Here is a 23194-nt window from a genome sequence, read left to right as displayed (position 1 = left end):
ATCACTCCGTTGGCTATGTTGATGTCTGGTATCCTTTGTGAGGTCATCAATGGCATTACCAATTCAGAAGCAATGATACTGAGTTAAAGTCAATTAGCTACAAAACTCACATCCAAAGGACCACCACCAGGCTGCTGTCTCTATGGGGCGGGCACATGCCCTGTTTAGGTAAATAGGCCTACGTCTCTATTTTCTGTCTCTCATTGTCAGGGGAACCCAGTTAGCTTGATTCCCAGCCTGTCTCTAGGCTGCTGGGGTTTCCAATGTCATGTGATAGGCACCCATGTGAACATACAAAAGTGCTAGGAATGGGGGTGGTGGACTATGACAAATGAGTGCCTTCCAGGTTGGCTTAGTTGAGGTGTTCAGTTATCAAAACAAACTTGGACGTAAGGTTTTGGCTGATGAATGGAGGCCCTTAGCCGTCAGTTACAAGTGTTTGGCATAACTTGGGAAAGAGGGCGTGTTTGACAAAGAGACCTCCAACAGTAGGGAAACATATGCCTGCGAAGTATTTTCTCTGATGAGAATTGATGAGTCTTAGGATTCATTAATTTGTCAGAAGGAGTGAGATCAGAGGAAAAATAAAATTTTCAGGAATGCCAACTTTTATTTTAGTATATAATTTACAATATTCCAAAATAAATTTTCTATGGAATCACAGTTACCAACTTCACTGAAATTAACATAGTTCTGCTAGATTCTACTCAACCTATATGGACCCAAACGTTTTAACCGTATCATAATTTACGTTGAGATATCTATATGTTAATAACTATACCTAGGTTAAAATTGACTTTATATTAAATCCTTTCCTGAGTCATAAGATAACTGCAGAGGATAAGGTAAGTTGTCCAGACAGGTCCGACCTCCACCCATTCAGGAAAATAGGGTGTTGCCTTTCCTGTAAGATGTGGGTGTGCCTGCTACTCTAGTGAATGGAAATCTTAGGCTGATCAAATTGTTCACCACCAAGTAACTCTAAGTTAGAACTTTTTTTTTTTTTTTTTTTTTACAGGATCACACAGTGTTACCTTTTTTTGGCTTAGCGAAATTAAAGCTGGCATGAGTTCTTTTAGTAAAATTTTTATTTTTATGTACTTTTTATGTCTGTTGTTTTGAAAAAGTTACATACGGTATATTGAAACCCTCAAAATTTCATGAGTCCAATGGTGCAATATGTGTGCATATGTGTATTTCAAGGTGAAAGTCAAGAGCTACCACAATACAAGACTTTGTTTAGAAATACATAGTAAGCACAAAAGAGTGCTTCATATGGAGGGTTCCCCTTGAAATTGTGCCATGCAACCCTAGCTAGAAGAAAACTTTTTTTAAAATTAAGTTCCCATAATGAAAGGAATGATAGCAATCACTAAATCGCTAGCACTTGTCCTCCTGTCGTTTTGTGAAAGGATCAGGCATGGCTTCCTTTGACTTTAAAATATTTTTGTAATTTTTAGTTTAGAAAGAGAGAGAGAACACAAGCCCAGGAAAGGGGCGGGGTGGTGGGGGGGTCTTAAGCAGACTCTGTGCTCAGTGTAGAGCCCTACTTGGGGCTCAATCCCACGACCCTGGGATCATGACCTGAATCAAAATCAAGAGTAGGACACTCAACTGACTGAACCACCCAGGGGCTCTTCCTTTGACTTTTTATCTCTCAGGTGTAGACTCTTTTAGGGACAAGAGTGTGTTGGCTCTTGGCTCTGGTGAGAGCTTCATTAGGAGGGCAAAGCTCAGGAAGGGAGTCGTGCCATGCCGCAGTTTGAATTAAAACCATGCCAAAGAACCTGAAGTAAACGGGAAGCCCTTTGTGTGGACTAATGACAGGCCTCCCCCAGTTCTCTCTGTGAAGGGGATTAAGCAGTGGAACGAATTTGCAAGTACAGCAAGCAGTTTAGTGAGATACACAATGCCATTTCTTTTCAGGGCTCTCTTGACTTTATGCTGTGTAAATATCCTCAGTTGTCTCCTAATTTGCTCTCCTCTCTTTAATTCCTGTTGGAAGGTCACTTTTATGTGGTCAGTTCCCTTGTCTCCTTTTTTTGTGTGTTGTTTTTGGCCCATTATAACTCCCTTATTTTATGTTTTGTTTTCTAGTTTAGCATAGTTTCAGAATCAACAGTCTCTTTTTATTATGGGGATTGTTATCTGATAAAAATCCTAATTTACTTCTTTCTGTTTCCTTTCGGTTTTTTTTTGTAGGCTAAGAAATGGCATTTCAAAAGGCACTGAAAGGGACTATTCTTGTTGGAGGAGGTGCTCTTGCAAGTGTCCTAGGCCTCTCTCAGTTTGCTCATTACAGAAGGAAACAAGTAAGTAATTATGCATGTATTGATTACAATACGAAACTTAAATCTGTTAAAGAGCTGCATATGGGGCGTGTGTATGTTAATGGTTTTGTTTAGAAATTACTGTCTCAACTTGATCTGAAAGGCACTAGTTTGGAACACTACCTTAATGGTCCTTGAGAACTGTGTGTTATCTCATGTTTTGAAAAGTGAATTTCTCTATCAGAAAGCATTATATTATTTAGCCACTGTTGTGGCTCTTTGGTTTCAAAAGGGCGCCTCATTTCCAAGCCTCGGGCTTTGTTCATTTTAGACCTTCCTTGTCCAATTCGTCCAAATGTCTGGATACCTTCTATGTTCCTGCCAAAAGTTTGTCTTATTAGAAGGCAGGCAGGCATCTGAGACAGGAAATGGAAAAGAGCCTCTACAGAAGGCCTAGCTTTGAATCTTGGTTTTACTTCTTAAAAGTTTACTTACTTATGTCATATTACTTTATAGTAGATAACATTTTTAATGGGAGAAAACTATGAAATGAGATTGGTGTGAAGTTTCTAAATAATTTGAAGTGTTTCGTTTATTTTCATTTCGTTTTAATTTTTCCCCTTTGCGCTACAACTATGCCAAATTGATGCCAGGAAATAATCTTGATGACGGGTTCTGTTCTTTTTAGGCTTGAAATGCTGGTAGTCACCCTAGTAATTGATTTAGTCTCCTGTTCTCCCTTTTCCATGTCACTGGGGCATTTTATGATACTAGTTTGGTGATGCATTCTTGATTCAAAGATGAAGGTAAAGGAATTTGGGAAGAAAGGAAAATTTCTTGGGTAAAGAATTTTTGTGAGAGCCTTTAAGCCATGGGTTGTCTTGCCGTTGTCTTTTTCTTTGTGTTCCAAGGCAGCGAGAAAGTCTACTTTGAAAACACATCTATGGAATTCCTGGGTGGCTCAGTCGGTTGAGCATCTGACTTCGGCTCAGGTCATGATCTCACAGTTTGTGGGTTCGAGCCCCGCATCACGCTCTGTGCTGACAGCTCAGAGCCTGGAGCCTGCCTCAGATTCTGTGTCTTCCTCTCTCCCTGCCCTCCGGCACTCATACTCTGTCTTTCTCTCTCTCAAAAATAAATAAACATTAAAAAATTTTAAAAAACCCCACATATTCAGAAGAATTTGCTGGCTTATACCCAAGACAAAACCAAACAAAAAACATGGCTCATTCTTAGTGCTTCTTTCTAAAGACAGACAGAAATAAATAGGTTGCGTTAGTCTTTTTCCTTCTTACCTGTGAGCACATTGCCCTTCCGGTTTCCCAGGTGTATATCTTGTAGATATGACCTGCTGACTTCTGAAGCACGTCTTCCTCATTGATCGTGCTTGATGCACTTTTCCATTATTTTTTTTATTTTTTACTTGTTTTAAGTTTATTTATTTATTTTCAGTGAGACAGGGAAAGCGCGAGTGGGGGAGGGGCGGAAAGAGGAAGAGAGAGAGGATTCCAAAGCAGGCTCCATGTTGCCAACGCAGCCAACTCTGAGATCACGACCTGAGCTGAAACCAAGAGTCTACTGCTTAGCTGATGGAGCCACCCAGGCGCCCCCAGTGCTCTATTTCTTTACAGCGGTTGACTTGGTTGCTTAAAGACAAGTTTGAAAAGATGCGGCTTCTGCTGAAGCTATTTCAGATGGGACATGGCCTTTAACGGGATTGGGTTACTTCTGCCATCTTTACCAGGGCCATCTGAAATGACACTGGCAAATGCCAGCACCAGAGGTCACAATATCTAGTATAATGTTGCTAAATTTGTAACATGGTTTATCTCTGTAAACCACAACAAGCATGCTCTACTTCAGAGTTTATAACTTAACTTTGTGCTTAGGTAGTCCTGTTTCATATGTTTTGTTTGTTTGCTTTTTCTTTAAAATTTTTGTAATGTTTATTTACTTTTGAGAGAGAGAGAAAAAAGAACGAGTCGGGCAGGGGCAGAGAGACAGAGACACAGAATCTGAACTGTCAGCATGGAGCCTGACTCGAGGCTGGAACTCACAAGCTGTGAGATCATGATCTGAGCCGAAGGCAGATGTCTAACTAACTGAGCCACCCTGTTTGTTTGCTTTCTCTTTAAAAAAATTTTTATTTGTGTTATTTATTATTGAGACAGAGAAAAACAGAGCATGAATGGGGGAGGCATAGAGAGAGGGAAACACAGAATCCGAAGCAGGCTGCAGGCTCTGAGCTGTCAGCACTGAGCCTGATGTGGGGCTCGAACCCACAAACGGTGAGATCATGACCTGAGCTAAAGTTGGACCTTAACTGACTGAGCCACCCAGGCGCCCCTGTTTGCTTTTTCTTAATCTCACAGAGTGAACGGTCACTAGTGCCTCTAATCAAGGTAGGGGCGAGTTTTAGTCAGTAAAATCAAGGCAAAAAAATCTTCTGATTTTCGGTCATTTTGCCATTTTCTCTTTCCTAAGTAAGACATCCTGACCACCCTAATAGTGAAATGAAACAGATACCAGCAGTTTCAAGTCATTTATAATTTTAATCTGACAAGTTATTTTGAGAAGAATCACCATGGGCATATTCAATCAATGAGTTACATAAGACTTTCATCCAAGCATGTGCATTCTTTTGTGGTGATTCCTGTCCCTTAAAGCCACTACCATGAGCATATTTTTGGGTAGCAGGTTGGTATGCAGCCCTAGGGATTAGCAAAAAAGAGAGAAGGGAGGTGAGGGGGGAGGGGAGGCAACTCATTTGAGCCACTGACATAAAATGACCAGAGGCTCAGCTGTCCTCTCTCAGAAAATATCTGCCAATCAGAGCCATTCTGGGGGACTTTTCAATGGTCAGGAAAAATCTGCCCCTCAACACCCATTCTTTGGCTCCATTGTGTAGAAGCTGTCTCCTTAAATGTGACAAGACATGCTCTATTTTTCTGCAGAGCAATGCTTAAAGTATGGGCTTGTGTTTTTATATATTTTTTGAGTCTTCTAAGATGATTCTAACTGATAAACTGTCCCCCTTTAAGAATAAGATAGTATTGAAAGTACAAAATACTGAAGTGTAAGAAAGCCATCTGTCGAGTTCAAGTCCAGGCACATTTTCTGGCATTCCCGCACCTGTAGCTCTGTCTCCTCTGACTCTTAGCTTGTGCTCATTTGATAGCCCGAGCGCAAAGCTTCCTACCTTAAATACCTGCTCTGAAAACAAACGGGTTGGTTCTAAAAGTTGGTCAATTGTTAAATCACATTTGACTGATAAGACCGTGCTGTGTCTAAGTATTTACATGCCAGGCCAGCTCACACAAAACCTTTGAAATCAACTCTACAGTTTAATTACCTTGTGGGGGGATAAAGTAGGAAAGCTCTTATACATTCAGTTTTTTTTTTAATTATTAAACAGAAAACACGATGAAATCAAATAAGATCATGTTCACTTACCTTTTAGCCACTTGCTTGAATAAAAGCTATTGTAGGTGAGGAGATCGAGACCTTTGTGGAGACTCTGGCATTTCTGGGGGCAAATTGGGGGTTAGAGGTGATAGTAATGATTCTTTGGCCTCACTTCATCATATGGCTTTCCCTCATACGAGCATATTATTAAAATTTATATTTTGTTCTTCAGTGATCAGTAGTATCCATTGTTGACCCAAGGGAAGCCTAGAGGTTTTTTCCTTGTGAGAAAAATAGATCAGAGTTAGAGGGGATGAATATCATGGCCTAAGGAGATATTATTATTATATTATTATTATTATTATTATTATTGTTTTCTTTTGGAGCTGGAGCAACCTAAATTTCTCTATTCCAGTGAGGAAGCTGAGGGGGGAAAAGTCATGAATTGTGGCTGACGTTTTTTGACTGTGTCCACCTGCAGGAAAGGTTTGTGGCCACAAATGGCATCCATTTTCAGGCTCATTTCAGTTATGCATGTAGGGTTTTTTTTAGGTTGTCTTGGAAAGGCTTCCTATTCATCTCATTTTCCTTTTCCTTTTATCACCTCACCCACAAGTAGGAGATTAAGTTTCCATAGAGTCTTCTTGATTTTCCTCTCTCCAGACCAGCTATATTCCAAGGACCAGAAGGCTGAGTAGTGGGTCTAAACCTTTTACCACAGTCTTAAATTCCCCCCAGAGATGTGGCAAGCAAGCACCTCTGTAGTGGCGTGCTGATTTTTGAGAGCAAGTTATTGATCATTTACTATTTACTCTAGGTCTGTTTACTAATAAACTTCTAATTGGAAGGCTCTTGGAGGACATCCAGTCTTCCTCTGGGGACAAGATACTCTTCTAGTGCTTTCTTCCTATCTAGTGAAAGCAAAGTGTCATTTCATGGGTGAGTCTCCTTTTCTAATTTCAAGCCAATGGGAGCACAGACTGGATGGAGAGGGGAGTTTAAATTAGGAGAGAGGGCCTTGGACACTTTCAGAGCCAGTAAACCTTAGTGAGGAACAGAAAGGAAGAGTTTAAAGTTGGGCCTGCATGAGGGTTCCTCAGGTAGGTGGGAAGAGTGTGGGTGGCCGGGGAGAATGGGGACAAAAACATGGTAGGTGTGCAGAGAAATGACTGAGGGTTGTCCCAGGCTTTTGTCTTTCATTAGAGACCAAGGACAGTATTTGAAACTTTTTCCTTTCTCTCTCTCTCCTTCTTTCTTTCTTTCTTTCTTTCTTTCTTTCTTTCTTTCTTTCTTTCTTTCTTTCTTTCTTTCTTTCTTTCTTTCTTAACAACGCTTATTTCATACCTTCTAGGTCTAACTGGAAACACTGGTGTGATAGCGTGGGCTTCTTTTTAACCCCAGTGGTGTGGTTGATGTAACAAAGATCTATTTAGGTCTGAGGCTGAGCCCTCTCATCTAACACACGCTCAGTTTGTTCCTTCCATTACCCGTTCTGAAGGTGTAGTGGGCTTTGTAAGCCAACTCTGAGGTGAGGCCTGAAAACCACTGAGAGCTTTCTCAAAGCCCGGATGTCAACGGTTTCTTCTTTTCATTCTGCACCATGCATAGGCAGGGAATGGGCTTCAGGGTATGGAAATCCAGGTCTCTTTTCAGGTTGAGGAATGATTATATTAGAATCAGGGAATTTAGAGATTGATTGAATTTCCTTCCATTCTTGATCAATACAACATACAGGATGAGTATTTGATCTTGGCAAAGATTGCCTGTATCCAACACTTAGCTCTACTGAAGAGCTAAGAGAGTATGGACAATTTTGTTAAGTTCTCTGGCCCTCATTTCCCTTTGTCTGTAAAAAGGGAGAGCAATGGTTCTTCTCTCCTAGGATTGTTGAAGAGCAATAAAGCTTGAAAGAATTTCTGGAACATATAGTAAGCTTTCAAAAAGTGTGAGCTAGTATTAGATTCCCAAGTGATAGGAATACAAAGTATGGGGATAAACAGTAGGAAATGTTGTTCTCGTTACTGGTGATCCTTGCATTCAGGGCTACCTTATTAAGACTTTTGAGATCAGCAGCAATGGTACTTCCTTCCTCAGAGTTTGTAGGAGAATGGCTAGAAAATAGGTATACTGATACCTTCTGTTTTCTCTTTGCCTTGCTTCTGGATCTGACAATGAGCCAATAGCCAGATGGACAATCCAAATTACTATTATTTTTTAAAGTTTATTTAATTTTGAGAGAGAGTGAGATAAGGCATGAGTAGGGGAGGAGCAGAGAGAGAGGGAGATGCAGAATCCGAAGCAGGCTCCAGGCTCAGAGCTGCCAGCACAGAACCTGACACGGGGCTCAAACTCATAAACCGTGAGATCATGACCTGAGCCGAAGTCGGATGCTTAACCAACTGAGCCACCTAGGTGCCCCGACAATTCCAATTATTGACTTAAACTCTTTTTCTGTTGCAAGTAATAAATTCCTTGAAGTTTCTGCTGTTTCTTCTCTTTTTTTATTACTTAGCCTTTATGAGTAATGGCAGGCTTGATTTATATGGCTGATATGTTTCTAAAAAATTATGTGAATATAGTACGTTTGATAAGTTAATTTTATATATCAATGTTATTTGTTGGATTCTATGGTGAAACATATAAAAAAACAAACAGTATTTTTAAAAAGGTCCATTTGGGAGGAGGGGGTGATTCTCTTCTATCATTTTAGCTTGAAGTGGAATGCAGTTAGGCTTATTATTTTCCAAAGCCAACGATGCAGTACTAGTCATTACTGACAGGTTCTTTATGCTTTGCAAAATAGCCTCTCACTTTGTAAGAGTTAGCAATTTGCTATACTTGTGAGTGGCTTACAAAATATTAGAATTCACTCTGTTATGTGCATGGATTAAGGGAACATGAAAAAATGATAGTGGTGCTGTGTTAGGTGAGTTGCATTACAGGTAAAACTTTATTACCTCTGTTATTAGCATCATCAAAACTCAGAAGGAAAAATACATATGCTAATGAGAGGCAAAGTGATGCACGAATAATTAAAATCCATGAGAATTTTGAGCACATTTTTAAATTCATAATTTCAGTCTCCATGCGTTATTTGTAAGAGATTCTAATAAAGCTGAGCCTTTCGACTGATAATACCAGCAACTCCAAATATAAATGATAGATTGGAGAAGGAGTAAAAATAGAATGATCATCTCTAGTGAAAGTAAGATCAACTTTGTTTGTTATACAAGTGTGAAGGGATTTTGATGAGCCTGTTAATGTGCACAGTTTATGCAAGTTTTCAGAACTCCTGTGTCTTCATAAGGTAAGGTTAATGTCACTTAACTCCTAGGCTTTGTTCCCCCTGCCAAGCCCTAAGTCAGTATATACAAGCCAGTGATCACGATACCTCACACAGAGCAGGTCTTTAGTGTCTGTCTAGTACTTTCCCTTCCCCTGATATAGGATGTGAATATCTGAAACAGACCCAGCCCTTTTAGGCATAGTAAGAATGCTGTAACACTAGATTTCTTTACATAGCTGAGCTTTTGATTGGCATAATGTGGCTTCTATTAACTGCTGGAGGAGAGAGAAGATGGTGGAGGATAGAGAAACATGAAGTTCAAGTGAATATCTATTTAAGAGAACTAAAAATCATAAGCCAGTGCTGGGGAAGGGTGTGGGGCAGCAGGCACCCTCGTTTATTGCTGCTGAGAACACAAAATGGTACATCTCTTTTGGAGGACAGTTTGGCAGTTTCTTACAAAGCTGAACATATTCTTCCCATATGATCCAGCAATCTCTGTCATTGATATTTACCCAAAAGACTTGAGAAGTATGTTCACACAAAACCCTCACGGGAGTGTGTATAATAGCTTTATTCATGATTGTTAAAACTTGAAAGCAACCAAGATGTCCTTCAGGAGGTGAATGGATAAACAAACTGTGGTACATTCAGACAATGGACGATTATTATTATTCAATATGAAAAAAGGAATGAGCTATCGTGCCACAAAGAGACATGGAAGAAAAAATGATAATGGAGGAACTCCATATGGAATTCTCCAAAACTACTGGAGACTGACTGGTAAGAGCTCAGGGGTTGCGCTTGGTGTGTGTGGGAGAAGAATAGGCAGAACATAGAGGATTTTTAGGACAGTGAAACTACTCTGTATGATATTATAATGATGGAAATATGTTATCATGCATCTGTACAACCCCATAAAATGGTACAACATCAAAATTGAACTCTCTTTTTTTTAGTGTTCTTATTTATTTTTGAGAGAGAGAGAGAGAGGGAGAGAGAATGAGAAAGAGTGGGGGAGGGGCAGAGAGAAAGGGGGACAGAGGATCCAAAACAGGCTCTGTGCTGACAACAGAGATGCCTATGTGGGGCTCAAACTCACAAAACATAAGATCATGACCTGAGCTGAAGTTGCACGCTCAAATGACCTAGCTACCCAGGTGCCCCAAGAGTGAACTCTTAAGTAAACTGTCAACTTTGGGTGATTATAATGTGTCAATGTAAATTCATTCTTGGTAAAAGAAAAATGCACCGTTCTGGTGAATGTTGTTGATAAAGGCTATGTATGTATGAGGGCAGAAGGTATCTGGAAAACCCTTGGATCTTTTTTTCAAGTTTGTTGTAATTCTAAAACTGCTGTAAAGAATAAATCCTATAAAATAAACAAACACACAAATGAAACTTAAAATCATAAGCACAGTACTTAGGACATGATGTCAGTTAAGAAAACTTAAATTAGGGGCGCCTGGGTGGCTCAGTTGGTTAAGCATCTGACTTCGGCTCAGGTCATGATCTCACAGTTCGTGGGTTCGAGCCTCGCGTCAGGCCCTGTGCTGACTGCTAGCTCAGAGCCTGGAGCCTGTTTTCAGATCCTGTGACTCCTCTCTCTGACCCTCCCCTGCTCACGCTCTCTCTCTCTCTCTCTCTCTCTCTCTCTCTCAAAAAATAAATAAAAACATTTAGAAAAAAAAAAGAAATCTTAAATTATAAAAAATTCCACTCACATTACTTTTCAGTAGTATCTTTGGATGTAAGAGTTTATTCAAGTTTTGAGCATGCTTAATATCTTTAAGAACCTAGCCTCAGTTATAAATATTCTTCTGGTTCCTAGGCTAAAGAGTATCTGTGGGTTTGAAATCAGTATTATCTTACTGAGCACTGAGGCAGCTGAAATTATTACATGGCACGTTTGCTATATGCTTACCAGATAGATCTTAACTTAGCAAGTCACTTCTAGCTCTGAGACATGTTTGTTTTAATTATCATCTCCAGAGGCATTTTTCATAGGTTCATAAAAAGACTTGTTCTTAAAAAGATCTTACCAAGTTCTGTAATAGCAACTGTTCTTAAACGGTCTTCTTTTTTGTTGAATTTAATGTTTAGGTAGGGCACTATAGTGTTTAATCCCTGATGAAGAACGCATATTAAGGAGAAGAAAGAACTAGTGGGTCCCGTCTGCCTGCTTAAAGAGCAATGGCTTCAGCATTATGTCAAATATAAAGGTAGAAATGTCTCTGCACTGTGCACGAGTGGGGCTCGTGTTTGATGATCTGTCCTTCAGGCTTTATGTTTTTAATTTTTTTTAATATAATATATTGTCAAATTGACTAACATACAGTGTGTAAAGTGTGCTCTTGGTTTTGGGGGTAGATTTCCATGATTCATCACTTACATGCAGCACCCAGTGCTCATCCCAACAAGAGCCCCCCCCCTCAATGCCCATTGCCCATTTTCCTCTCTCCCCAGCCCCCATCCACCCGTTCTCTATATTTAAGAGTCTCTCATGGTTTGCCTCCCTCCCTCTCTGTCTGTAACTTTCTCAAGATCCACATATGAGTGGAAACATATGATATCTGTCTTTCTCTGACAGACTTATTTCACTCAGCATAATACCTTCCAGTTACATCTATGTTGCTGCAAATAGCCGGATTTCATTCTTTCTCATTGTCAAGTAGTATTCCACAGTATATATAAGCCACATCTTTTTGATCCACTCATCAGTTGATTGTCCTTCGAGCTTTATGTGTATGGACTTATTTTTCTATAAATGATGGGTCTTTATCCACCAGGGGAATATTCTGAACCGTGTATGGACTTCATGCAGGGTAGGTGAGTTGTGAATTGGGTTGTAATGCTAAACATATCTTATAGTTGTGTAATAATTTGAGCAAGCTAATGATGTCACAGACAGTTGCCAGAGCTCACTGGGTTATCACCATGAGGGTTTATTTCTTGCTCACAGTACAGTTCAGTGAGGATAGACAGGAGACCTGCTTCTTGCAATCATTCAGAGATCTCTGTGGCTTTGACATATCATAGGGCTTTTTTACCCACCGGATCATTTCCAGACAACGCCAAGGAAGGGTGGGAAGTGCAATGCAGCAGTGTTCTCTGGAGGAAGAGAAAAAGTTTTAAGCATCTAACCATTACATCTGTGTCCTGACTTTAGTTTCTAATTTGATGGACAAGCAAGCTGCATTCTTTTGATGAGAGATTCATTGTTAGAGGATAGGCCAAAGACTCTCCCGTCCACGTGCTTCTCTTGTTGAGAACTCTGTGCATAACTCTGTGCATAGATTCCTGGAAGAACTGCTCTTCTCCTAGAAACTCAACGAAATGTGTTGGGACTGCGTCTGATAGCTAAGGCTTGATGAGGACTATGAGTACACGGTGTTTTCCATGAGGCCAGTTCAAACTGTTCTTAACTCCTCTACATGGTTAACCATTTCTTCAGAGGCATGTTTTGTCAAAGCACTAAAATTATGCAGACAGAGCTGGAAATGTTCTTTGAAGAGCATCCTATCATCTTCCTTATAATTTTGGGTTTTATTTAACACTTAGCTCTCAAAGTGGGACCATGGCAATATCTTTGAGTTATAACTCACATCAGGCCTTCGAGGAGTTTGCAATGCTATTTTATTGCTGGCATACAAAATCAGCAAGGTTAACTGTACTGCTAGAGGTCACACAGTGAGTCGACGACTGAGCTATGCTTAGCGTTGACAGCTGGTGAGCTTCTAGGCTGTTGCTAACTGTGCAACACTGACATTCATTCTGATTTGACTTTGCATTTCATTTTCAACTATTTATTCCTTCTGAGGGCTCTTTAAGCAACTTTTTAGGGATATTGTGGGACTGAGCAAACTTTCCCTAAATGCTTTGGGGAGAATCCCATAGCTCCCTTCCCTTCTCCCCATCTTTCAGATTAATAGTTATGTTTGTGTTAGGTAGAGTGTGGGTAAATTAAGCTTCCTTTAGGTAGAGTTTGGGTAAATTAAGAAGGAAATAGACACTTTAAGGTAAGTTAGGCAATGTTGATTTTACTCGCTTCCTTTATTCTGCATTTGTGGTTTTTCAACAAAGACGTTCTTAGATCTAATTATATGCTTGTGAGTACAAACTAGAAATGTTATAAAAAAGTGTATATTTGAAGAACTAATTCACAAGTGAAATGGAAAGTGTGCATCACAAATTTGACCCAGAACTATTTTGAACATCAAGGTAAAATGTAGCTGAGGGCCATCTGGATTGTAAAGCTTGGAAATGATTATTTGTCTCATTGGGTCAAAGTCTTACTCACTTACAGGGGAAGGATGAATCCCCTGTATCCACTTCCAGATGTATGTATTGGGGAGGTTTTTAGGGGAAAATGCTATTTCATGGAACCCTGGGTGTCAACTTGATTGCCCAGTGCGGCTGGCCACAGGCTAGGCAGACTCCCTAGAACTTCTGGTTTTACTGATGGTCATCGACAGCTCCCTGCTCTGACGGTGCCACGGGGCTGGCAGATCGAGGGACCCAGGTAAGCTACACAAACAGGCAAAGAGAGCCTAGCACAGCTGAGGTCATGGGATGTGGAGGCCAACCTGGGATCCACTTCTGATTCTCTCTGGTACCTGCACACGGAATAACTAGACTCATCTTTGGTGGTCAAAGGATGCCTCTGTTCTGCCCTAATTGTGAGACCTGTAAGAGGTAGCTCATGAGAGTGTGGGGGCCAGTAGCCGCTGGGCAAACCCCAATGCTGGCTCTTCCCCCGTGGCCCTCCCTGAGCCCAGACCTCCTCTCCAGATCCTCTGGTTCTCAGCATGCTGTTAGAATTGAAGAGCTGTATCAAGTTGAGACAAGTCCAAATAGATTGTCTCTGAAACATTTATTTGAAAACCAGTAACGCATATCCCCCAGACCTCAGATCATGTAGTCAATTACAAGGTGAGTTTGTCTGAAGTAGATTTAGACAGAGCCAAAGGGGTTTCCCTCTTTTTCAGCTGTAAAGAAGTTTTACAGTTTGAGGCACCTGCATGGCTCAGTTGCTTAAGCATCTGACTCTTGATTTCAGCTCAGGTCATGATCTCAGCGTTCGTGAGTTTGAGTCCCTTGTCAGGCTCTGTGCTGATTGTGTGAGCCTGCTTGGGATTTGGTCTCACTCTCTCTCTTCCCCTCCCCTGCTTGCTTCTCTCCATCTCTCTTTCAAAATAAATAAAAATAAATTTAAGAAAAAGTTTTACAATTTAATAGTTTAGATGTATCGTGATTGCTTCTAAGAGAGCTTCTCTGTGATTTCTCAAATGAATGGGAGCCACTTAAGGTGGGGTAGCACCTTGCAGCTGCACAGGTACTCCCATCTCAGCCATCCCCAGCAGGAAGGACTTGTTCCTTTCTTCTCTGGTCCCCAGTGGAGATGACAGTCTACCCGTTACACCTGTTCCTACAGAGTAATCATGAATCCCTCACTGACTATGTTCACAGTGAGAAATGCTGTTCCCTGTCATGTAAGTACAAGAAAGAACATCACTGTTTACAATCACAAAGTGATTTAGGAGGTAAAGCCCATTAAAACATGTTAAGATTCCCCGTAAGGAGATGCAGGTTGTGTTTCCTTTCCAGGGAAATAGAAATATTGTTGATCTTTTACAGTGACAACAGAAGGCCAGGCAGTTTCCCTTAAACCTGATGGTCCCATTACCAAAATGTGATTGAATCACATGATATGGGAGATAGAGTGATACTTGCAGTATGAAGTAATTTGCATGAAACCCTACTTTCTACTCCAATTATTACTGCACGTGATTACAGGACAACCTGGTTGTTAATTGTGTGTGGTCTTTGAATAGCACTTCTTTCAGAAATAGACACTAATTATTAGATCTTGTTTTCGGTCTCACCTGAAGTTGAAAATGTCTAGGATTTTTTTTTTTTTAATTTGCAAGTCTAATGGTGCACAGACATAGTAAAACTGATCACATTCTGAATCCTGTTCTGTTCTCTGGGATATAAACTCTCAAAGATGATGAATTTAATGTTCAGTTTTCTGTAGGTGTTCACAGGTGCCAGCCTCTTGACAAAAACTATGTGTTTGCTATCAAAATTCTGGAGGAATTTCATCTTTTTAAAGTGTAGATGAAAATTTGCTTACAAGTTAAAAAAAATGCCTACTTCCCCATAAATGATCATGATTAAATGTCAGAAATAACAATATCAGAGTAATAGTAAATATTTTCCTAATTCCACTAGGATAAGACTTTTTTGTTTGGGAGCTGTGGTTAGAATTATACTGGGCAAAAGGAAGCTTGTTTTATGTCTTGGACTCTTATTTCTTCTGGCTTCAGTGGCTGAATTAGGCATTTGGTCTTGAATCATTATATTAGGCTTGTCCTGTGTTTAGACCAGGGCTGGCAAACTTCTATGCCTACGGGGGCCAGACTAGTGAGAAAAAAGCATGAAACCTGTGAGTGGGAGCCCTGGACTAATAAGCACACACAACTCCTGCCTGAGGGCACCAGCACTGTGCAGGTTCAACAGATTTGTCTCAGAAGTCCTCCTTCATATATAAAATATGGAAGCTTTCAAATATTGGATGTGCAATGCATGTTTTTAAGAAAGCAGTGTGCTGAGTAAAGAAATACATTAGCATGACTTCTGGTTTCAGCACATGCCATTCCCACTTCGTTTCCTGGTACTGGGATCCAACTAATGCCTGTTAGCCTTTCTTGACTTGATGTAGCTATCATTTCCAGAAAACCTTCTCCGGTCTGGAGGAGACACGCCTCCTGTGGCTCTTGTAGCCTCTTCTCTATCTTAAATCTGCGTGTTAAGCAATATTATGATTGCCTCTTTATCTCTTTGTTTTGTCCTCCTGTCTGCAGAATCTCTGAGGCCTCTACTACATATTGACTGATGAGTAAGTGGTTGTGGGTCAGGTGTCTTGTGAGAGTTTTGGTCTCTAAAATAACTTAGGTCATGTGGCCATTCTGAGATTTCTCCCAGAATCTCTGGCTCAGTCTTTTAGTGGGGCTTATCTTCCAGATTCCTGCTTGAACAAACTGCCTTCCAAAGAGCTGGTCTGGGAAGATGTGGAGCACATATACACCTTGGTTCGCGAGCAAAATTCGTTCTGGAAACATGCTTGCAATCCAAAGCACTTGTATATCCAAGTGAATTTCCCCATAAGAAATAGTGGAAACTCAGATGATTCATTTCACAACCCCAAAATATTCCTATAAAAATGATTACAATACTGTAATATGATACAAAATAATAAAGAAAATACAAAATATAAAGAAAAATAAACACATTAACCTTACTTTTGAAAATCTTCGTGGCTGATGTGAGGGAGATAAGAGAGGAGGGTTATTGTATAGGATGACTTTCACTGTCACTAACAGTATTAATAAACTCTCGTCATATACTGTATTTAATGCAACTGGCAATAACGCAGCAGATGAAAGGGTTTATATCTGTGGGCAGCCTGACCTAGAATGAAGCAAAGCATTCCTAAGCTTTGCTCCTGTATGGAAAAGCAAAGGACTGCGCACAGGTGCTTTGAAGTGACACAAAGTACACTAGTGCCAGTTGTGGGCACCTTCCAATGTTCTGAAAAATCACTGATTTCTTCCAAGCGCTGCATGGCCTGAGACCGAGCATCTTAGCATGGGAAATGATCACCCACAATCCTGTGTGGCAGGGGCGGAGGAGGGGGGAGGGCAGAGAGAGAGAGAGAGAGAGAGAGAGAGAGAGAGAGAGAAAACCATTGGCTCAGTTCTGATCATGTGACATTCAGCATCACGTATTATTCATGTTACAAGACATCACTCATTTATCAAGTTAAAATGTATTAGAAATGTTTGCTCATCTTGCAGAACACTACAGAACAAGTTACTTGTAGTCCAGGGTTTTACTGTGCCTCTGTTCGTAAAGTTTGATGTTGCTTCCCACTGCTGTTTTATTCTGGCTGCTTTTCTCTTCTTTATATCCCCTCAGTCAAAACATTCCAAGGAAGGTAGAGTGCAGATGTGTTTTCAAGACTCAAAGCCATATGAAGCCATATGAGTCTTTCCCTTGTCATAATTATAAGTAGGGCCTTAGGCTGTGTTTACTGCCTCTAAAATAAACTTGGTGCCTCGCTTCTCAGTTGCAACACTTCCCAGCTTTTATGGGAAAAAAATAAACAAAAATAAAATGTTGTTTTAAATGTAGTGTCAGAAATTAAAATAAATTACCCTCAATAGTGCTGTATCTTTAAAATAAAAATTTTTTGGAAGAACTCTTCAGGCATACATCCACAAAAGAGCCATACCAAAGAGCCTATTATATTATTATATAATATATTATAACTAATACGTCTGGTCATTTTTTTTTCACATTATATGTCATCAGTGTGGTGTAGCGATATAAAACTTGGTCTCTGGGCACATTGCAGGGCCGGCTCCCAACCCTTCCATATATGAGTGTATCAACTGTGGGCCAATGACTTAACTTTTCTTTATTTCAGTTATTTCTTCTGTAAAATGGCCATCACAAGCTCCTTAAATCATAGGGTCATTATGAGTATTAAATGAATACAAAAAAGTAAAATGCTTGTAATAGTGCCTGACATAAATACTATATACATACTCGCTTTTTTAAAAATTGATGAATAATTGACATATATTATGATATCAGTTTCAGGTGTACAATATAGTGATTCAGCATTTATATACATTGCAAAATGGTCACCACAGTAATTCTAGGTACCATCCATCACCATACAAAGTTGTTATGAATTATTGACTGTATTTCCTATGCTGTGCATTACATCCCTGTGTTTTAGTTATTTTATAACTGGAAGATTATACTTCTTAATCCCTTTCACCTCTTTTTGCCCACGTCTCCTACATTCCTCCCCTCTGGCAACTATCCTTTTGTTCTCAGTATCTAGAAGGCTATTTTCTGTTTTGCTTGTTCATTTGTTTTGTTTTTTAGATTCCATTGTAAGTGATGTCCTATAGTATTTGTCTTTGACTTATTTCTCTTACCACGGTGTTCTCAAGGTCCATCTATTTTGTCATAAATGGCAAGATTTCATCTTTTCTATGCCTGAGCAATATATATACATAATGGAATATTACATATATGTAATATATGTGATAGAATATCACACATAACATATATGTACTATATGTCATGGAGTATTATATATAACATATATGAACTATGTTTAATGGAATATTACTTATATTACATATGTATGTGTAATGAAATATATAATCTACACATAATAGAATATCACACACACACACACACACACTACATCTACATTTTCCTTATCCATTCAATTAATGTTTTCATTTTCTTCAGATGGATGCCAGGAAGTGGAAATTGTTGGATCATATGATATTCTTATTTTTAATTTTTTGAGGGATCTCCTTATTGTTTTCCATAGTGGCTGCACCAATTTGCATTCCCACCAGCAGTGTATAAGGGCTCCCTTTTCCCCACATCCTTGCCAACACTTGTTATTTCTTGTCTTTTTTGATACTAGGTATTCTGACAGGTATCACGTGATATCTCATTGTAGTTTTGGTTTACATTTCCCTGATGGTAAGTGATGTTGAGCATCTTTTCATGTGCCTATTGGCTATTTGCATGTCTACTTACTTTTTTTAAAAAGTCAAGTTTATTGAGATATTATTTGGGACATAATTTACATTATGCAGTGTAATTCACCCTTAATAATAAACACTTCTAATAGTTTTGGCAAGCACATATAACCGCCACCACAAGGAAGATATCGAACATTTCTATCCTCCTCAAAATTTCTGTCATGCGTTTTGTAGTCAGTGTATCACTCCCCCAGCCCCACACCCTGACGATCACTGATCTGTTTTCTGACCCTTTCCTTTTGCTTTTATAGAAGGTCATGTAAATGGAATCATGTCATCTGATCTGTAGACTTCTGAGTCTAGCTTCTTTCATTTAGCACAGGGATGGGCAGACTCTCTTCTGCAAAGGCCCAGGTAGTAAATGTTTCAGGTCTGCAGGCCATACCGTCTCTGTTGCAACTTCTCTACTTTGCTATTATAGCCATGGACCATACACAAGTGACTGGATATGGTTGGGTTTCAGTAAAACTTTGTTTATTAAAACAGATGGCAGCCACATTTGGGTGGAAAACAATGATATTCTGACTCCTAACTTAGCAGAATGCATTTGAGATTAATGCTGGGTCCATTGGTAGTTTGTTCTTTTTATTGACAATTATCATCCCATTGCATAGACATAACGCACTGGGTTTAGCCATTCACCGGTTATAAATAAAGCCACTGTAAGCATTCAGTGCAGGTTTTTATGTGAACACAGACTTTGATTTCTCTTGAGTAATTACCTAGCAGAGGACTGCTGGGTTGTATGGTGTGTGTTTACTTTTATGAGAAACTCAAGTTTTCCAACATAGCTGTCTCATTTTGTATTTCCTCCAGAAATATGAGAGTTCCAACACCTGCCTTTGGTGTTGTCCACTTTTTTTTTTTTTGTTAAGTTTAACCTACTCTAAAAGACTGTGAAGAAACTAGAGTAAAGATGCTTACCCATAACCTTAATGAAATTGGAAGCTCTTGAAGGCTTTTACACATGGGCTTTAAAATGACTGCCCAGGCTGCAACGTGGAGACTAATTTGTAAGGGTTGGTGAGTATGTGAAGACCTAAGGGAGGATGTATTAGTATGGGGGAAGCAGGAGATACTTTGACTTGAAAAGTGGCAGTGAGAGGGCACCTGGGTGGCTCAGTCGGATAAGCGTCCAACTTTGGCTAAGGTCATGAGTTCATGGTCCGTGAGTTTGAGCCCCACATCCGGCTGTGTGCTGTAGAACGCTCTGTCTCCCTCTCTCTCTGACCCTCCTTACTCTCTCTCTCTGTCTCTCTGTCTCTCTCTCTCTCAAAAATAAACATTAAGAAAAAGAAAAGAAAAGTGTCAATGAAGACGAAGTGACTGGTCCTGAGAATTAATAGGAGGCAGAAGTGATAGTACTCAGTGATTGATCAGACACAGGACTGAAGAAAGTGGCATCAGCAACTAGATGCAAAATGGTGCCTCCACTGATAAACACTGACCGGAGAGGAAGTCTGGGGAGATAAAATCATCAGTTCATATATGAGACATCCATGTGGAGGTAGTTTGACATCTGGGTTCTGGGATAGGGGAGCATACTTGGAAGTCATATGACTATATGGAGGCAGAAGAAATTCTCTAGAGTTTCTCTAGAGAGAGACCTAACAGGAACCTTAGTATTTAATGTTAGAGAGGAGAGGGACCTCCAGGGGAAACTAGGAGAGACTGATTAAGAGAGGCTGGAGAGAGAGGTCAGTTCAGAAAGTTGTCTCCCAGACACCGAGGTGAGTGAACAGAATGTGCTGAGGTGACAGCTAACACGAGGGATAAAATGTGCTCACTGGATTTCACAGCAAAGTGGACATGAGTCAGTCTTGGTGGCGGTGGTGGTGGTATGTATGTAAAAATGCAGATTAGAATGAATTGTGGAGTTGGCTGAGAGAGTAGGAGGTGAGGCAATAGAAAAAGCAAGGGTGTACAGGTCTTTCCAGAATTTTTAGGGTGGTAAAACATATGTAAGATGTTTTTATTGTTAAGGTGAGATGGGATGGAGCCTACTGCGGGGAAGGATGAGATAAGGGATAAATGGAGAAACAGTGCAGTTCGTGGAATGCACAGCACACGAAACAGGAGGGATGTCCATCAGAGCTGGCATACTTGCTGAGGAAAGTCAGTTAAGTTTAATATTCATAGTTATGACCTGATAGCAAAGTAAAACAGGGGGCATTTAGTATTACCAAGTTCTAATGACTTATAGCATGATATAGTGCTTAAATTTATTTCTTGAGTGTTTCTATAAAACTTACCCAGAAGGAAATGTCACAGTTTTTTTTGTTGTTGTTGTTTTTGATGTGTGAAAATGCTCTGGCAGTTTAGTTACTTGTCAGTCTTATGTCCACGTCCTACCCATCTGTCATGGCCCCGTTGAATCCTCAACTGAAAGACCCTCCCTCCCTCATCAGGGATGGTCATGGCCTGGTGCTTCTTTCCTTTACTTTGGCATTTGTTCTTTCTACATACATGTGTACATACATACATATCTTGCATATATATGTTTTCTTCTTCTTGCTCATCCTCTTGTTCTTGTCTTCTCCTCCTCCTCCTTCCTTGATGATAGAAGGCAAATCCCATGACAGAAAGATATCATATTCCCCACAGAACCATAGCATATCTTTAGTTCCCTTAAATGTATGTAAATGTGAACATGGGGAAACGGTTATTAGTAGATAATAAGGAGGAGTTATATGAAGGAGAATAAGACTTTTGTGACTTGCATCTGAATTATAGCTTGAAAAATTATGGCGTCTGATTATAAACTTTTGTTTTTAATGATATTTAGCAAACACTGTTTTGAAAGTTCCCTTTTATATGCCGTTAAAGGATTAAGTTGTTTAATTACAATGATAACAACTCTGTGATGGCACTTTATAGTTTACCAGCTTCTCTCATATCAATTAATGCATTCAGACTGAGAGCAGCTCAGAGACCCAGAGCTAGAGACATGACAGGGGTTTTATCCCAATCAACAAATGAGTAAACCAAGGCCTGGAGAGATAATGTGTCAAAAGTCACATACTGGTAAACAAGAACGCTTAGACCTGAGCTAGGACCCTCTGACTCAGGTTTCCTTCAGTGTACCCTGTGACTTCCATATTTATTTTTATAGAAATCCAGTCAGCCTGACAATAGCTAAATTCAATTTTAAGAAACAGCTTGGTTTATTTTATTTAAATGAATAAAAAAAATCATCTATCTGAACAATATCTTGGGTGGAATTAAGATCACCTTCTCTAGAAATTAAAAAATATATGGAAACCAATGAAAACGAAAATACAACAATCCAAAATCTCTGGGATGCAGCAAAGGCAGTCCTAAGAGAAAAGTATATTGCAATCCAGTCCAATCTCAACAAACTAGAAAAAGCGCAATTTCAAAATTTAATAGAGCACCTATGGGAACTAGAAGGGAAGCAGCAAGAGCACCCCAAACCCAGCAGAAGAAAAGAAATAATAAAGATCAGGGCAGAAATAAACAATATAGAATCCAAAAGAACAGTTGAGGGGATCAATGAAATGAAGAGTTGGTTCTTTGAAAAAATAAACAAAATTGATAAACCTCTAGCCAGGCTCCTCAGAAAGAAAAGAGAGAGGGTGCCTGGGTGGCTCAGCTGGCTAAGCCTCCGACTTTGGCTCAGGTCATGACCTCACATTCATGGGTTCAAGCCCCACATCAGACTCTGTGCTGACAGCTCGAGTGGAGCCTGGAGCCTGTTTCCAATTCTGTGTCTCCCTGTCTCTCTCTGCCCCTCCCCTGCTCATGCTGTCTCTCTCTGTCTCAAAATAAATAAAAAACATTAAAAGAAAAAAAAAAAGAAAGAAAAGAGAGAGCACCCAAATAGACAAAATCATGAATGAAAAAGGATCTATTACAACCAATCCCTTATAAATACAGGCAGTCATCAGAGATTACTATGAAAAATTATATGCCAACAAACTGGACAACACAGAAGAAATGGACAAATTCCTAAATGCACATGCACTGCCGAAATTCAAACAGGAAGAGATAGAAAGCATATAGACCAATAACCAGTGAAGAAAGCAAATCCATTATCAAAAATCTCCCAATGAATAAGAGCCCAGGGCCAGATGGCTTCCCAGGGGAATTCTACCAGACATTTAAAGCAGAGCTCATACCCATTCTTCTCAAACTATTCCAAAAAATAGAAATAGAAGGAAAACTTCCAAACTCATTCTACGAAGCCAGCATCACCTTGATACCCAAACCAGAGACCCAGCAAAAAAAGAGAACTACAGACCAATATCCTTAATGAATACAGAGGCAAAAATACTCAACAAGATACTAGCAAATCGAATTCAACAGCATATAAAAAGAATTATCCATCATGATTCCTGGGCTACAGGGCTGGTTCAATATTCGTAAATCCATCAATGTGATCCATCACATTAACAAAAGAATGGAAAAAAACCATATGATCCTGTTGATAGATGTAGCAAAAGCATTTGACAAAATACAGCACCCTTTCTTAATAAAAACCCTTGAGAAAGTCGGAATAGAAGGAACTTACCTAAACATTATAAAAGCAGTTTATGAAAAGCCCACAGCCAATATTATCCTCAATGGGGAAA

General features: G+C 39.7%; 1 protein-coding gene across 2 annotated transcripts in view; it reads left to right on the top strand.

The window, feature by feature from the left end:
* Window positions 1-23194, top strand: part of GPD2 (glycerol-3-phosphate dehydrogenase 2) — a 143834-nt gene that overhangs the window by 32378 nt on the left and 88262 nt on the right. For both annotated transcript variants that reach the window (XR_003906664.1, XM_029934551.1), the window contains exon 2: window positions 2203-2312. Coding sequence is in view for 1 of the 2 variants with exons in the window: in XM_029934551.1 (XP_029790411.1) it covers window positions 2211-2312 (102 nt within the window). In the remaining variant the exon portion in view is untranslated. The remainder of the gene's footprint in view (window positions 1-2202; window positions 2313-23194) is intronic.

Source organism: Suricata suricatta, chromosome 3, assembly GCF_006229205.1.
Source record: "Suricata suricatta isolate VVHF042 chromosome 3, meerkat_22Aug2017_6uvM2_HiC, whole genome shotgun sequence".
NCBI lineage: Eukaryota > Metazoa > Chordata > Mammalia > Carnivora > Herpestidae > Suricata > Suricata suricatta.
Note: the sequence above shows the minus strand (reverse complement) of the source record. Positions and strands in the feature narration are given on the sequence as shown.